Raw genomic sequence first — 13,368 nt, 5'->3', positions numbered from 1 at the left:
ATGTCGTCCAAAAATCTCCTATAAAAAACTATATTCTCAAAAAATGGATTATTGTCATTAAGAATTTTTTGTTTCTCAGAATGAGACATGAACAAATTGACTGTATTTGAAGCAAAAGGGCCGCCCATAGCAATGCCCTGTATTTCTAAATAAAAATCATCTCCATATCTAAAATAATTATTTTCCAAAACTATGTCTATCAACTCAAGTAAAAAATATGTATGTGGTACAGGATTAGGTCTCTCCCACGATACTTGTTCAAGAACTAACCTCGCCTCCTCATGAGGTATACAGGTATAAAGAGCATTAACATCAAAGCTCATAAGTACCAAATCCTTTTCTATCTCCATCCCTTCAATCTATTTAATAAAATCTGTAGTATCTTTCAAAATTTCAGGTATATCTTTAACCATTGGTTTAATAAAGGTATCAATATATTGTGATAGTGGTTCTAGGACTGAGCCTCATCCCGACACAATAGAACATCCTGGAGGTGGCATGCCTGCTTTATGCACCTTAGGCCATACATAAAAAAACTGGCACTCTAGGAAATTCATTTAATAGGAATTCAGCCATTTTTTGTGATATATATCCCATACCTAATCCCTCTTGAACAATTATTTTAATAATTCTAAAAAATTTATCAGTGGGGTCCCCATTTAAAGGTGTATAGGATTTATTATCTCCCAATTGGCGTTTAACCTTCATATCATAATCTGAAAAATTCAGAACCACTATCCCACCACCTCTATCAGCTGATTTTATGATAATGGAATCATCCTCTTTTATAGTTTGTAATATTTTCCTTTCCATAATGGTCAAATTATTTTTCACCCTAATATTATGTTGTTCCAATTCCTCAATTTCAGTCAATACTAAATTTTCAAACACTTCTATGGCCGGATATGAGATTTACAGTACAAACTGAAATTTGCGTCTTAAGGAATACTGCTCCATCTCTTTATTGGTGTTACCAAAAAGACAACGTAATTTAACTAATCTAATTAATTTAAACAAATCAATCCTTGTCTGGAATCCATTATAAATCGGTGTGGGCACAAAACCTAACCCCTTCTCCAGCGTTTGTAGCTCCATTTCAGTAAATTGTCTACTGGATAAATTTATAATCATGCTTTTTTCCTGTTCCTTCTGCTGAGATGTTGGGATAAAAAAGGGGGGTGTAGAAGTCATTTTAAACATAGAGTTTTTGCCCAAATGCCTGTGCATCACCAGGATGTCCCAGTGTGATGATACCACTTCTGGTACATACTCCGTCCTGCTGCTGGTAGCCCCCACCCCATCCCCGTCAGTTGCCAAGATGGACCTGGCAACCCTGAATTCACAGCCAGAAGATGTTGCAATGGCCACAAGCGTAGATAGTGTAAAAGAAGATTATAGAAATTCATGAAGCATAGGTCCATCACACCCTAGTTACTAAACAGAACCTCTAATCTGATGAAGGGAGCTGTGACTCTTGGAAGTATATATCCAGAAAATCTTGTTGGTCTTAAAGGTGCTGCTGGAACTGAATCTTGCTCTTCTATATTCAGAGGTAATAAACCTCTGAATATCTGGGCTAGGTGGCAACATCTGGCCTCCATGCCCTATTCGTTGGCCCTCCACAACAAAAGGTCCGTTGTGTGAAACCGGATGCTGGGCTATATGGACTACTGATTTAATCCAACAGTGTTCTTATGTTTTTACAGTAAAACTTTAGCTTTATCATCATAGATCATCTTCCTTCCTAGATATTTTCCAGGTTTTGTGAGACATATATTTTGGAAACATACTAAAGCAGGGGTGTCAAACATGCAGCTTGGGGGCCAAATTGCACAGGAGCTACAGAGCAAAACATCTATTTTCTCCATTGGCTGAGGCTCCTCCCTTGGGGAGGAAGGGGGAAAGGCAAAGCTTATTTTCCAGGCTCTCTCAATCACACAACAGAGCTACTGAGCCAAGCCTCTCTTCCTTCCCCCTCCTGGTCTCCTGGGGAAGGAAGGAAGGAAAGAGCTAGAGCTTCCTTTGCCCAGTTCCCTGGATCCCATGGGAGAGATACAAAGAAAGCACCTTTCATACCAACAAGTGCTATCATTTTAAGCATGGTTTTTTAAAAAAAAAAATTAATTGTGTTTGTGTCCTTTATAAAGTTTATATCTCTGCTACCTAATTTTAAATAGGTACACACATGGCCTGGCCCAACATGGCCTGGCCCAACCTGACATGGCCCGGCCCAACAAGGTCTCATTTATATCAGATCTGGACCTCATAACAAATGAGTTCGACACCCCTGTATTAAAGCAAGGTCAATACAACAAAATGCACCCTTGAAAAATGAGGTGTTCACCATTTAGACAATAGTTGTATGAATCAGCCATGAGCTCATGAATACCGGTAATATAAAAATCAGTTTCTTACTATCCATAATGGTTTCCACTGTTTACTGCTGATACAGAGCATTATAATACTGAAATGGACTTTGTGTTAGCTAATCTGAAAGAAGCTTAAAAGGGTCTGAATTAAGTACAGAGAGTAATACAAAATGGAGGGAATCTCCGTCCAATAAGAAAGAGCTTTTCCTTTTCAAGTTAGGCATCATTCCATACCTTGCTAATTTGTGCTTACCCGGAAGGAGATTGTCCTTGGACTGATTCGTTTGAATGAGCTACTGTAGGTAACCAAAGGGTGAGAAACTGAAGAGGAGATGTCTGATCCATCTTCACTATCAGCTTCGTCAATTTTAGGAATACTTCTTTCTGTTTTCTGAGAGACAAACATAAATCAAGGAAAGGGGAACATAAAAGTCTGTGCTGGCTGCACAGAATCAGCTATTTCAGACATGTCTAGATCCAACAGATCTGATAGGCACTGACTAGTTATACCTCCTGGAATTACTGAGGGAGACATGAAACCAACCAGCTGAGGAGAGTTATTTAATGAAACAATTGATCACAGATGTCAGTGATGTTCCCTGAAGTTTCATTAAATTCCACATAACTGTTCTATTCAGTTTCAGGAACACAAAATAAACACCTGTTAAAATTTAGGATTATGCAATGGTAATTCACAAATGCCAATATCCACTAACACTGGATGGGATTAATCCTTCAAATTCATTGAGTGATCCTTAGACCATCTCTGAGCCACTCAGCCATCCTTGCTAAATCCAGCTCAGATGTCACTGCTGATTGTCTTTTGCAAAGCTGCCAGCAGATGTGAGTCATGACAGCTCCATCACTCCATGCCACTTCTAACTGGCATTTATACCCATCACTTCTCACCCCAAGGCTTCCATTTTTCTCCTCTACAAGTATCAAGACCTAATCACCTGTGGGACAGAGGCAGGTGGAGGTGAAGCTGCTTCTGTGCTATTTCTTACTCTTGAGTTAATCTTCACTTCAAGTCGACTGATGCTCTTCCGTTCCCAAGCAGCACGCTGAGGCTTTTGCATTGTCTCCTCATTCTGGATTGCAGATGCCCTCTGGGACTCATGTGCATTCTGAACTTTCTGTTCCTCATCCAATTGCTGATCCTTAGACAGTTTGAGGGGTTTCTCTTTCTGCTCCAAACTTTCATGTTTTCCCACTATTGGTTCCCTCCTTATCAGATGCAAGTTTTGAGGTTTTTCTTCTGTGGGGTTTTTCTGCTGATTCAGGTCCTGGCATTTTTTTTGTTTTGGATCTTTCTGTTCCTGAATTGATTCTGAAAGAGACTCTGCTTTCTCTTCATCAGCTTCCAGCTTCTTGGCATTCACTGTCTCCTTCTTATCTTGTTTCACATTATTTAAGGTCTCTGCCTTCCACCTTGTCCTTCTATTGTCCTGTTTATTTAGCTTCTCTACCAGTTTTTTCTCGTTCTCTAGTATGGAGTTCCTCACCTTTGATGGCTTTACTTCTGAGGAATTATGGAACCTATAATAGAAAGAAAGAAAGGGATCACAAACTTAGATTCAACACTGAACACACAACATCTTTGATGCAGAGAGAAATCCATTATTGCTGAAATGTGCATGAGAATGTGAATAAGAATGTAGGCATAGAACTTCTAAACCAGGGTAGGAAGGATTACATGTGTCTTTCAAGGATGGAATAGAGAATTTGTACCAAATGTCCTGGTATATTTTGGAAACTGGGGGTGTATTTTCTAAGAGTGAAGACTTTCCAATGGATAGGGAGTCGACACCATCACACCTAACACCTAGAAGCCACAAGCACAAGCAAGCATCCAGGAGGTAAGACTGAGAATGCAGAACCAACCCCTGGGGCAATTCCCCCATCTCTCAGCTGTAGCTCCTGACACCAAGAGGTGTTGGGACATGTTTAAAAAATGGAGAACTGCATCTCAGCAATTGGTTTAAAATTAAAAATGCATAGAATGGATAGCCTGGCCAGGCAAGGTTAACAAGAGCAACTCAAAACTCAAGCAAAAATAAAATGAAGCTGGAAGATTGAGCAATTAATCCCCACCACCACCTCTCTGCTCCGAATCAGATATGCTCAGATCCACTACTTGTGCAGTATACTAAGATGTATTTTAATTCTGACCATGGGCACCAGTGTGGCTATAAAGCAGGATATATGTAGATACATACATTAAATTAACTAATTAATAAATAATTTTAAACCATAGAGCTTTATATTATAATTAACAGTTACGTGACCATATACATATGGCCTTTATATCATGTGATTTGAGTTCACACCCAGGCCATGCTGTGCCCACCCTTTTCTCACTCACGGTTCTCTGCACATGGGAAGTGGAAGGAGAATCTCATATGTGTAACAATGACAGAAAAGAAAGGATGGATCATTCCTACCTCTCAGTTTCTACTTCTTAATGATAGCAGCTAATCAAAGATGTGTTTCTTTTGCAAGTCAGTGGAGGGCTAATGTGCTATTTATGCAGCATCCAAATGAAAGCTCTTCCCTCAGCTCCTGGACATGCTATTTATCTTCTGTCTATCTTCTGACATTCTAGCAGGCAATGCCTACATATTTTCAAGAGTTTCAGCAAGTGAATTCAACATGTAATACAAAATTATTTGATTGTATGAACTCACAGACAGTGGTGTGGTGGAGTGGTTAAAGTGCTGGATTAGGATCTGGGAGACCCGAGGAGGCATCCCTCCTCTGCCATGGAAGCTCACTGGTTGACCGTGGGTCAGCCTGGCCTACCTCACAGGGTTGTTGTGAGGATAAAATGGAGGAGAGGAGAATATTGTAACCCACTTTGGGTCCCCATTTTGGGGGAAAGCGGGGTATAAATTAAGTAAGCACTTAAGAATGTAAGTACAAACAGTGGCATATCTAACCTATTTAGCAACTAGGGCAGATAATTATTATCACCTCCGCTCCTCTATTTTTACCTCTATCAAGTCACAGCTGACTTATGATGACACCATATGGCTTTCAAGGCAAGAGACGTTCAAAGGTGGTTTGCCATTGTCTGCCACCATATCAGCACTTTTTAACTTCTGAGATTAGGAGAGGGGGAAACCACACTTTAAAATTAAGTGAAAAGAGAGAGAAATGAATGAGAAATGTGTGGAAAGGAGGGAGAGAAATTAAGGAAAAGAGAGGGAAAGGTTGTTTTATCTTTCTGTAACACCCTAACCACTGCTTTGCAAGATCTGGCTGAGCTGATGCAAGAATAGGGAGAGAGAATGGCTAGACCAGAGGCACCAAACTTATTTGTTACGAGGGATGGAGCCAACATAAATGTCACTTTGTTGAGCTGGACCATATGTGCCATAAAATGTAATGCCAGGTACTGGAGATATAAATTTTATAAAGGTAATTTCAGGTGCAATAGTAGGTGAATGACAATAGCAGACTTGATTGGGTTAGGTGTGATATGCAGAGAAGCATGAAAATATCAGCATTGGTCTCAATTCAGTCCAGAAGGAATAAGTCCAGGAGAATGCAAAGAATAAATGAACATAAGTCTGACATTAAAAATCACAACATTTTAAAAATGGGGGGAGACATTTAAACCTTCCAGCACATTCAGTTGCTGACCTAACAGCAGCAGTTCTCTTACAAAGGAATTTTAAAGAGAGATTAAAGAGACTGCTGAATTGCAACTGATAACAAAGCTCAAGATAATGTATCATCCTTGACTGAATCAAGACCTACGTTTCCCATCTCATTACCAATGCCTGCTATTTTCATTCAGAAATCACTCCACTCTGCAAGATGTAAGGACAGCTGGACTCACATTGTGGCTGTATCTGAAGAAGTGAGCAGTAACTCATGAAAGCCCATGCCCTGTCACATTTTTTTTAGTCATTAAGGTGCTGTTGGAGCCTTGTCTTTTCCATTAATAAAGACTGCAAGCTGTGCTGTTAGATTTCATCTGTTAGAAATGGAGAGGGAGATCTCTCCAAGTCAAGTAATGTGTTGATTTCATACTGGGTAAAATCCCTTCAATGGGTTAATGTGAAGAGAGGCAGCCAGCAAGTTGGGAGGGAACAGAGGGAGATATGTTGAACTGGAACATATGGAACCCCAAGTGTGTTTTTAATTACTTAGCCATCTACTTCCAATCATAAAACAATCAATCAAATCCATGTATTGTAATTCCTAATCAGGGTCTTTTTTAAACAAAACAAAATCCCAGATAAAGACAGAAAAATCTAATCTAAAAAACCATTGTCAGAGTTAGCCAAAATAATTTCCTTTTAATTCCCTTTCCCTTTTATCCCAGCACATCTCTTTTCTGTGCCCCCTTCCTTTCATTTAGAGTGTGTGTGGGTGTGGGTGGGTGCTGGGTGGGAGAGAGAGAGAGAGTCAAAGTAAACAGCAGAACAGGGAGATCTCAATGTAAATTGTGCTTGCCAGAAGAATCCCCCCCCTTTCTGAAGAAGTATGGATGGATACAAAAACTTATATCTTGAATAAAACTTTGTTAGTCTTAAAGGTGCTACTGAACTCGAACTTTGTTCTCTCTCTGGCAACTACTATAGCAATTATCAGCACAATCTTTTAAGGACCATCTACGTAAGTCTTGGAGAAAGCCAGGGAAGCGAAGTCCATCCCTGAACTTGTTGCTATAGTAGAGTTGCCAATCCCCAGTTGGGGGCAGGGGATCCCCTGGTTAGGAGAACCTCCACCCCAGATTCATCAGAAAGTGGGGGGTGGAGAAGGGAAATATCTGCTGGGCACTCCATTACTCCCTATGGAGACCGATTCCCTTAGGATATAATGGAGAGCTGATCCGCAGGTATCTGGGGCTCTGGGGGGCCTGTTTTTTGAGGTAGAGGCACCACATTTCAGAATAGTATCTGGTGCCCCACCTCAAAAAAACTCCAAGTTTCAAAAAGATTGGACAAGGGGGTCCAATTCTATGAGCCCAAAAAGAAGGTGCCCCTATCCTTCATTGTTTCTAATGAAGGGAAGGCATTTAAAAGGTGTGCAGTCCCTTTAAAAGTGATGGTCAGAACTTCCTTTGGAGATCAATTATGGTTGTCACAACCTTGCTCCTGGCTCCACCCCCAATGTTTCCTTGCTCCACCCCCAAAGTCCCCAGATATATTTCTTGAATTGGACTTGGCAACCCTATACTGTACCCAGACTTCCTGGTACCCCTAGTGCTGCAGCCAAAACTGCATCTTAAAAATAAGGAAGGGGACATTTGGCTGGAGGAAGCAGGACAACCCTGGCTTTGAATCATTGGCCCCCTTCAAAGGCCTTCCTTAAGCTGAATCTGGAGAGGATTGCACCATTGCACCCCCCCCCCCCTTGGTATGCCACTGAGTATAAGTGCCTGATAATAATGCTTCACTCTAGCATTCAAGCTTTGTCCATACACAGTACTGCCTTCAACTGTAAAACAGGTTAAGGCTGATAGCAACAGGCCCAGAATCATTCAGTCAGCTCTATGGGAATGAGGTTAGAGCTGGAGTTTCCTAGTCCAGCTCGACACCACTGCCACCTTGCAATTTATATGTAAATCGGTCCTATTCTGGCCTTCAGATTAACATGTGGAGGACAAGTGCTATTCCACCTCCCCTTCCACTGCCTGGTTATCTAGAATTACCTGCTCAAATACATCAACCTAAATCCTGAGTTTAATCCACAACAGCAAACAGAAATGTACCACCTGGCTTTGAAATCAGGCACAACGACAGCCAGAAACTATTTCAACTTGCACTCCAAGCAGAGTCTTATGCTCCTGGCACTGTGAACAGAGCATTTCCCACTCATAAGCACACATGCACACATACCTATTTGGTACTTGACAGGTGACCTTTTGCTCTGTACTGAGGGTTTCCTGCTTGGCATCAGAACTGCAACTCAACTGTCGGTGTCTTCGTCGGCGCTCCCTTTCCTGTTCTTCCTCATCTTCTGCACTCCATTGTTGGGTCAGGCTGAAGAGAAAAGCATGAGAGAAGTAGAACCATGTTTTAGTCAGAAGCTACATCAGGAATAAAAAATGCCAAAAAATTAGGATACTTTCCTCACAAGTTTCCCCTTCCTTATTTAGCTGCCCCCCCCCCTTATTTTAAGTGAATGTAAACTGAAGGCAAATTACAAAGTTCAAGTCAATACAATAAATGGATGAAATATCTAATAAACAATGTAATGGGACTAGGATTACAGAAATCTGAAACAAAGGATATATTACATTACACATATTAGAATGGACATTAAATGTTGACATATTTTGAAATTTTGATCTGAAAGTTTTCTGAACTCCTACACATTGGCACCTGTCCTTTACTTGAGATTCATTGATAACATTTTTATTGTCTGGGCCCTTGGTACAGAAGCCCTTGAGAGATTTCACCAGGCTTTTCACAACTTCCACCCCACCATCAATCTAACTATGAAGTACGCTAAACAAGAAAAAAACTTCTGGGATACCACAGTATGGATACACAAGGGAGACATAAGTACCACATTATACCAGAAACCAACAGATTAGCAAACATACCTAACATGCCTCCAGCTACCACCCCAACCACATCAAACAGTCCATTGTGTATATCCAAGCCCTTGCTATATTTACATCTGTTCCAATCCCTCAGAGAGATACTCTCTTGAAGGATCTCCAATTTTTGTAACTCCAATATCCTCCTGATATGGTAGAAAGATTATTGGAAAAGCCAGAATGATACCCAGGGACAGCATTACAAGACAAACCCAAAGAAAGTGACAACAGAATACCACTAGGAGTCATCTATAGCTCAAAATTCAAGCCAATTAATGACCTACAACCCATGCTGGAAAGCGACACTTCCCTCACATGGATACTGGGGGGCCAACCATTTCTTGCTTATAGACAGCCTTGCTAACTAAAACAACTTCTCACCCACAATGATAAATTGCTTAACAATAGCATGACTCTGGTACAAACAACAAACCAAGATGTCAGCTTTGCTCTCATTTAGATCCTAGCAACACCATCAGTGGGCATCAGCCATACTATCTCAGGTTCCTATTCCTGCTCATCCTCTAATGTGATTTATCCCATCACATGTCAGCAATGGCTTTCTACCTCCTACACTGGACAAACAGGCCAATCCCTTCAACAAAGGACATCCAGCTGCTGGCCTAAAAGTAGCAGTTATCTTACAAAGGAATTTCAAAGGGAGATTAGAAATGAGAAACTGTTAAACTGTGACTGATAATGAAGCTCAAGACAATGCATCCAAGAGCACTGAATGGAGACCTAGGTTTCTTGTCTCATTAGCAATACTGATTTCTTCATGCCTACTACCTCTCTGCATATTACACCTAATCTAGTCACACCTGCTATTATCATTTGCCTACTAATATCATTTGGCATCTGAAATCACTCCACTTTCCAATATATAGGACAGAGGTTCCAACCTAGCTCTTTCTGAAGTGAGCTGTGACTCATGAAAGTTCATATCCTACCACAAATTTTGTTAGTCTTTAATGTGCTACTGGACTCTTACTCTTTTCTATTGCTACAGACAAACATGGCTACCCACCTTGAGCTGAAAGCTGTCCCCACCCCAATGTTCCTGCTGTAGTTATCCTCAGTTCCTTCAGGAACCTTTCCAGTCCTACCACTTCACTCATCTTTATTTCTGCCTGGTTGCTTCCATCTTCTGCTTTGAAACCTAGATGCCTATGTCAAAATGCCCTGGTAGCTATTGTAGTCACATGATAAACCCAATTTTAGTGACTGGATTTACAGTTTAGAGACATTCCCTTATATTCTACAGGGTTAAGGAACTGGTAATTTCTGGACTGCCCCTAAAATCACCTAGCCTTAGCTTGTTTTAGAGCAAGACTTAGAGACAGCCGTGCATGATTATTAGTTGTTGTTAATAGACTTGTTTTAAGCCATTCCATATTCTGGTAGTCTCATCTGTGGATCAAGAAATGTTACACCAATAATACTATTAAAGGAATTAATGATTAGGACATGCAATCCAGTGGCCATTAACTTAAGGGCAGTCTCTATATGTTGTGCTTCTGAGTACCTTTTTAAAAGTGTGTAGAGCTGCTATTTGTGGGCCTTCACTAGGTCTCTAGAACCTGGATTTTTTTTGGAGATGGGGTGAAGGGGGGATGAAGAGATACATCTTGACTGAATTGTTCAAGTATGTAAATGTGCATATACAAATTCTAAGGAGTAGCTTCCCATTTCACACACTGCAGTTTACTGAGTTTACAGCATGCCCTAACAAGACAACTGTATTTTTCCAATATGTCTTTAATCCAAAGAATAAACACATACTTCATCTTTAAATCAGCACAGGATTGGCTACTGAATACAACTAGAAATGAATATTCATGAATACACAGGAGAAGAAGACAGCTATCAGTAACGTAGGAAGTGGAAAGCGATTGAGGTAACGATTCTATGTGTGGGCACTGCAACTAGGGTTGCCAGATCTGCACTGGAAAATACCTGGAGATGGAAAATATCTGTGATGGAAAATACTTGAGGGTGGATCCAGAAGAGGGTGGGGTTTGGGGAGGGGAGGGGAGGGGCCTCAGCATGGTACAATGCCATAGAGTCTTTCAGAGCAGCCATTTTCTCCAGGGGAGCTGATCTCTGCCAGCTGGAAATCAGTTGTAAAAGCAGGAGATCTCCAGGCCTCACTTGGATGTTGGCAACCTTAATAGCTATGCAATCACCCCCATTTTTATCTGTAACAGGTTGGAAAGTTTGAAAGCATAACCAATAATTATGTAGAATATTCTTGTGTCTCCAGTTTGCTTGGATTATTTCACATCATGAACCCCACAGGCAAAAAACATTTGCTTTTGATGTACTATGTATCATCTGCTTTCCGAGTTACATTCCCATATTATTCCCAGGATACTTAAATCAACTCTAAGACATGCATTTGGATCATAACATTTGGTAAAACCAGCCAGTTGTAAAAATGAACCAAATTAGGACAGAATAAATTCAAATGCCTTGGCTAATGGATCAATAGCCTAATTTCCTGCCTACAGATTCTTGTCAGAATACTTGATCAAGGTAACTGCTTATCACAGTGAACCAACCCAGATCTTCATCATAGAGGTGTACCCAGCTGTATTATTTCCTTACAGTTGTATAGCTATGTGGAGGTGTTACCATCTCTCACAGTAAAGGTGTTCCATTATGCATGTTTCCAGCTCTCCTGCTTTGTGTATTAGGATACATAAAACATAGTGGGAAAACCATGATAGGATGTAGTGTGGAACTTCTCATATCAACTGTTGTGTTTTACTGCTTTTCTAGCAGCAGCAGCAGTGCTTTATGGCAAAATATTTTATGCTAGAACTATTGGATTCCAATAGTGTTATAGCGTTTTTGCAGCACAACACCAATGCCCACAAATGAAGAGAGAAGAGATTGGATTTATACCCCGCCTTTCACTTAGAGTCTCAGAGCGGCTTACAATTTCCTTCCCTTCCTCTCCCCACAACAGAAAGCTCTCAGAGAACTGCTCTTGAGAGAACAGCTTTGAGAGAACTGTGGCTTGTTCAAGGTCACCCAGCAGCCGCATGAGAAGCGGGGAATCAAACCTGGTTCTTCCAGCTTATACTGATTCCCCACTAGCGTTGTACTAGTCTCACGGTCCTCTTCTCTGTGGTGCTTCCATTTGATTTTGCACAAGCTGCCACAGGGCTGCAACTCGCCCTGCCTCTTTACCGCGGCAAGCAGAAACCAGTTTTCAGAGGATCTTGCTTGATGCAAGAAAGAGACAGGACGAGATGCAGCCCTGCGGCAGCTTGTGCAAAATCAGACAGAAGCCCCGCGAAGAAGAGGAGCATGAGACCAGGACAAGGCTAGTGAGGAATCAGCCTTAGAGTCCACGCTCTTAACCATTACACCAAACTTTCAGGCTGTGTCTGTCATTGTTTTCATGTTACTTTAACGATAGAAAAGGTTGTGGCCAGGGGTTCTCCTGGAATTACAACAATACAGACAAGAAGAAGGAATAAGACCAGTCTTCTGTTGATTATTGTACCAGTTTTGCGCTGGATCTTCCTGACAGGTTTTGTAAACAAATACCTCCTTCATGGTCAAAATATGTCTTTGTGTTGTGAGAAAATAGTATTTTCCTATACTTTCCTGCACTCTGCAGCATCTGGACTCAGTCCTGTATCCCTCACATTTGTAGAGAAGCAGGCAAGGCTGTGTTTTACAATTACCAGCCTCCAGGTGTGGCCTGGAGTTCTGAAATCACATCTGTTCTTCAGACTACAGATAACAGTTCCTCTGGAAGAAATGACAGCTTCAAAAGGTGAAAAGGTCCCATCCCTGCTGAGTTTCTTCCCCTCCACAAATCCCACTTTCTCCAGACCCTGCTCCCAAATCTCCAGGAATTTCCCAAGCTAGAGTTGGCAGGCCATCTGAGCAATCATCAATACCTAAGGGCTTTCTTTGTAGAAAAATCCCAGCACGAACTCATTTGCAAATTACGCCATATCCCCTGATGTCACTATTGATTTACACAGGGTTTTTTGTAGAAAAATCCCAGCAGGAGCTCATTTGCATATTAGGCCACACTTCCTGATGCCAAGCCAGGCAGAACTGCGTTCCTGTGTGTTCCTGCTCAAAAAAAGCCCTGCCTCTGGTAAACACAACTGAGGCACACAAAAAGCTCTGAGCAAAAGCCCTCTGGAGTTGTTAACATGTTTTGGTGGTGACATCAAGATAGGCGAGGACTCCTGTGACAGACAGGACTATGGCTACAGATTGTGGCATGAAAGGTTCCTTGTCACCTGGTCTGTCACTCCTGTATACAGCAGCCACAGGGGGCTGGTTAATCATTATCACTCCATTGAGTTTTATTTTCAATAAAAGTTAAGCTGTTCTGTTTCTCGGTCTCAGAGAGTCTGTGTGAATGAGGAAGAGAGGGGAAGCAAGAAAAACCGCTGTGGAGCCAGGGAG

At 41.3% G+C, this 13,368-nt stretch overlaps 1 protein-coding gene across 1 annotated transcript in view; it reads right to left on the bottom strand.

Annotated features, from left to right (window-relative positions):
• Positions 1–13,368, bottom strand: part of LAD1 (ladinin 1) — a 47,508-nt gene that overhangs the window by 14,636 nt on the left and 19,504 nt on the right. Inside the window, exons 2-4 of the mRNA XM_060231157.1 lie at positions 8,222–8,365; positions 3,326–3,908; positions 2,623–2,760 (exon numbers count right to left, since the gene is read on the bottom strand). Coding sequence (XP_060087140.1) covers positions 2,623–2,760; positions 3,326–3,908; positions 8,222–8,365 — 865 coding nt within the window. The remainder of the gene's footprint in view (positions 1–2,622; positions 2,761–3,325; positions 3,909–8,221; positions 8,366–13,368) is intronic.

The sequence above is a fragment of the Heteronotia binoei genome, chromosome 2 (assembly GCF_032191835.1).
Source record: "Heteronotia binoei isolate CCM8104 ecotype False Entrance Well chromosome 2, APGP_CSIRO_Hbin_v1, whole genome shotgun sequence".
NCBI lineage: Eukaryota > Metazoa > Chordata > Lepidosauria > Squamata > Gekkonidae > Heteronotia > Heteronotia binoei.
This window is presented reverse-complemented; position numbering and strand designations above follow the sequence as displayed.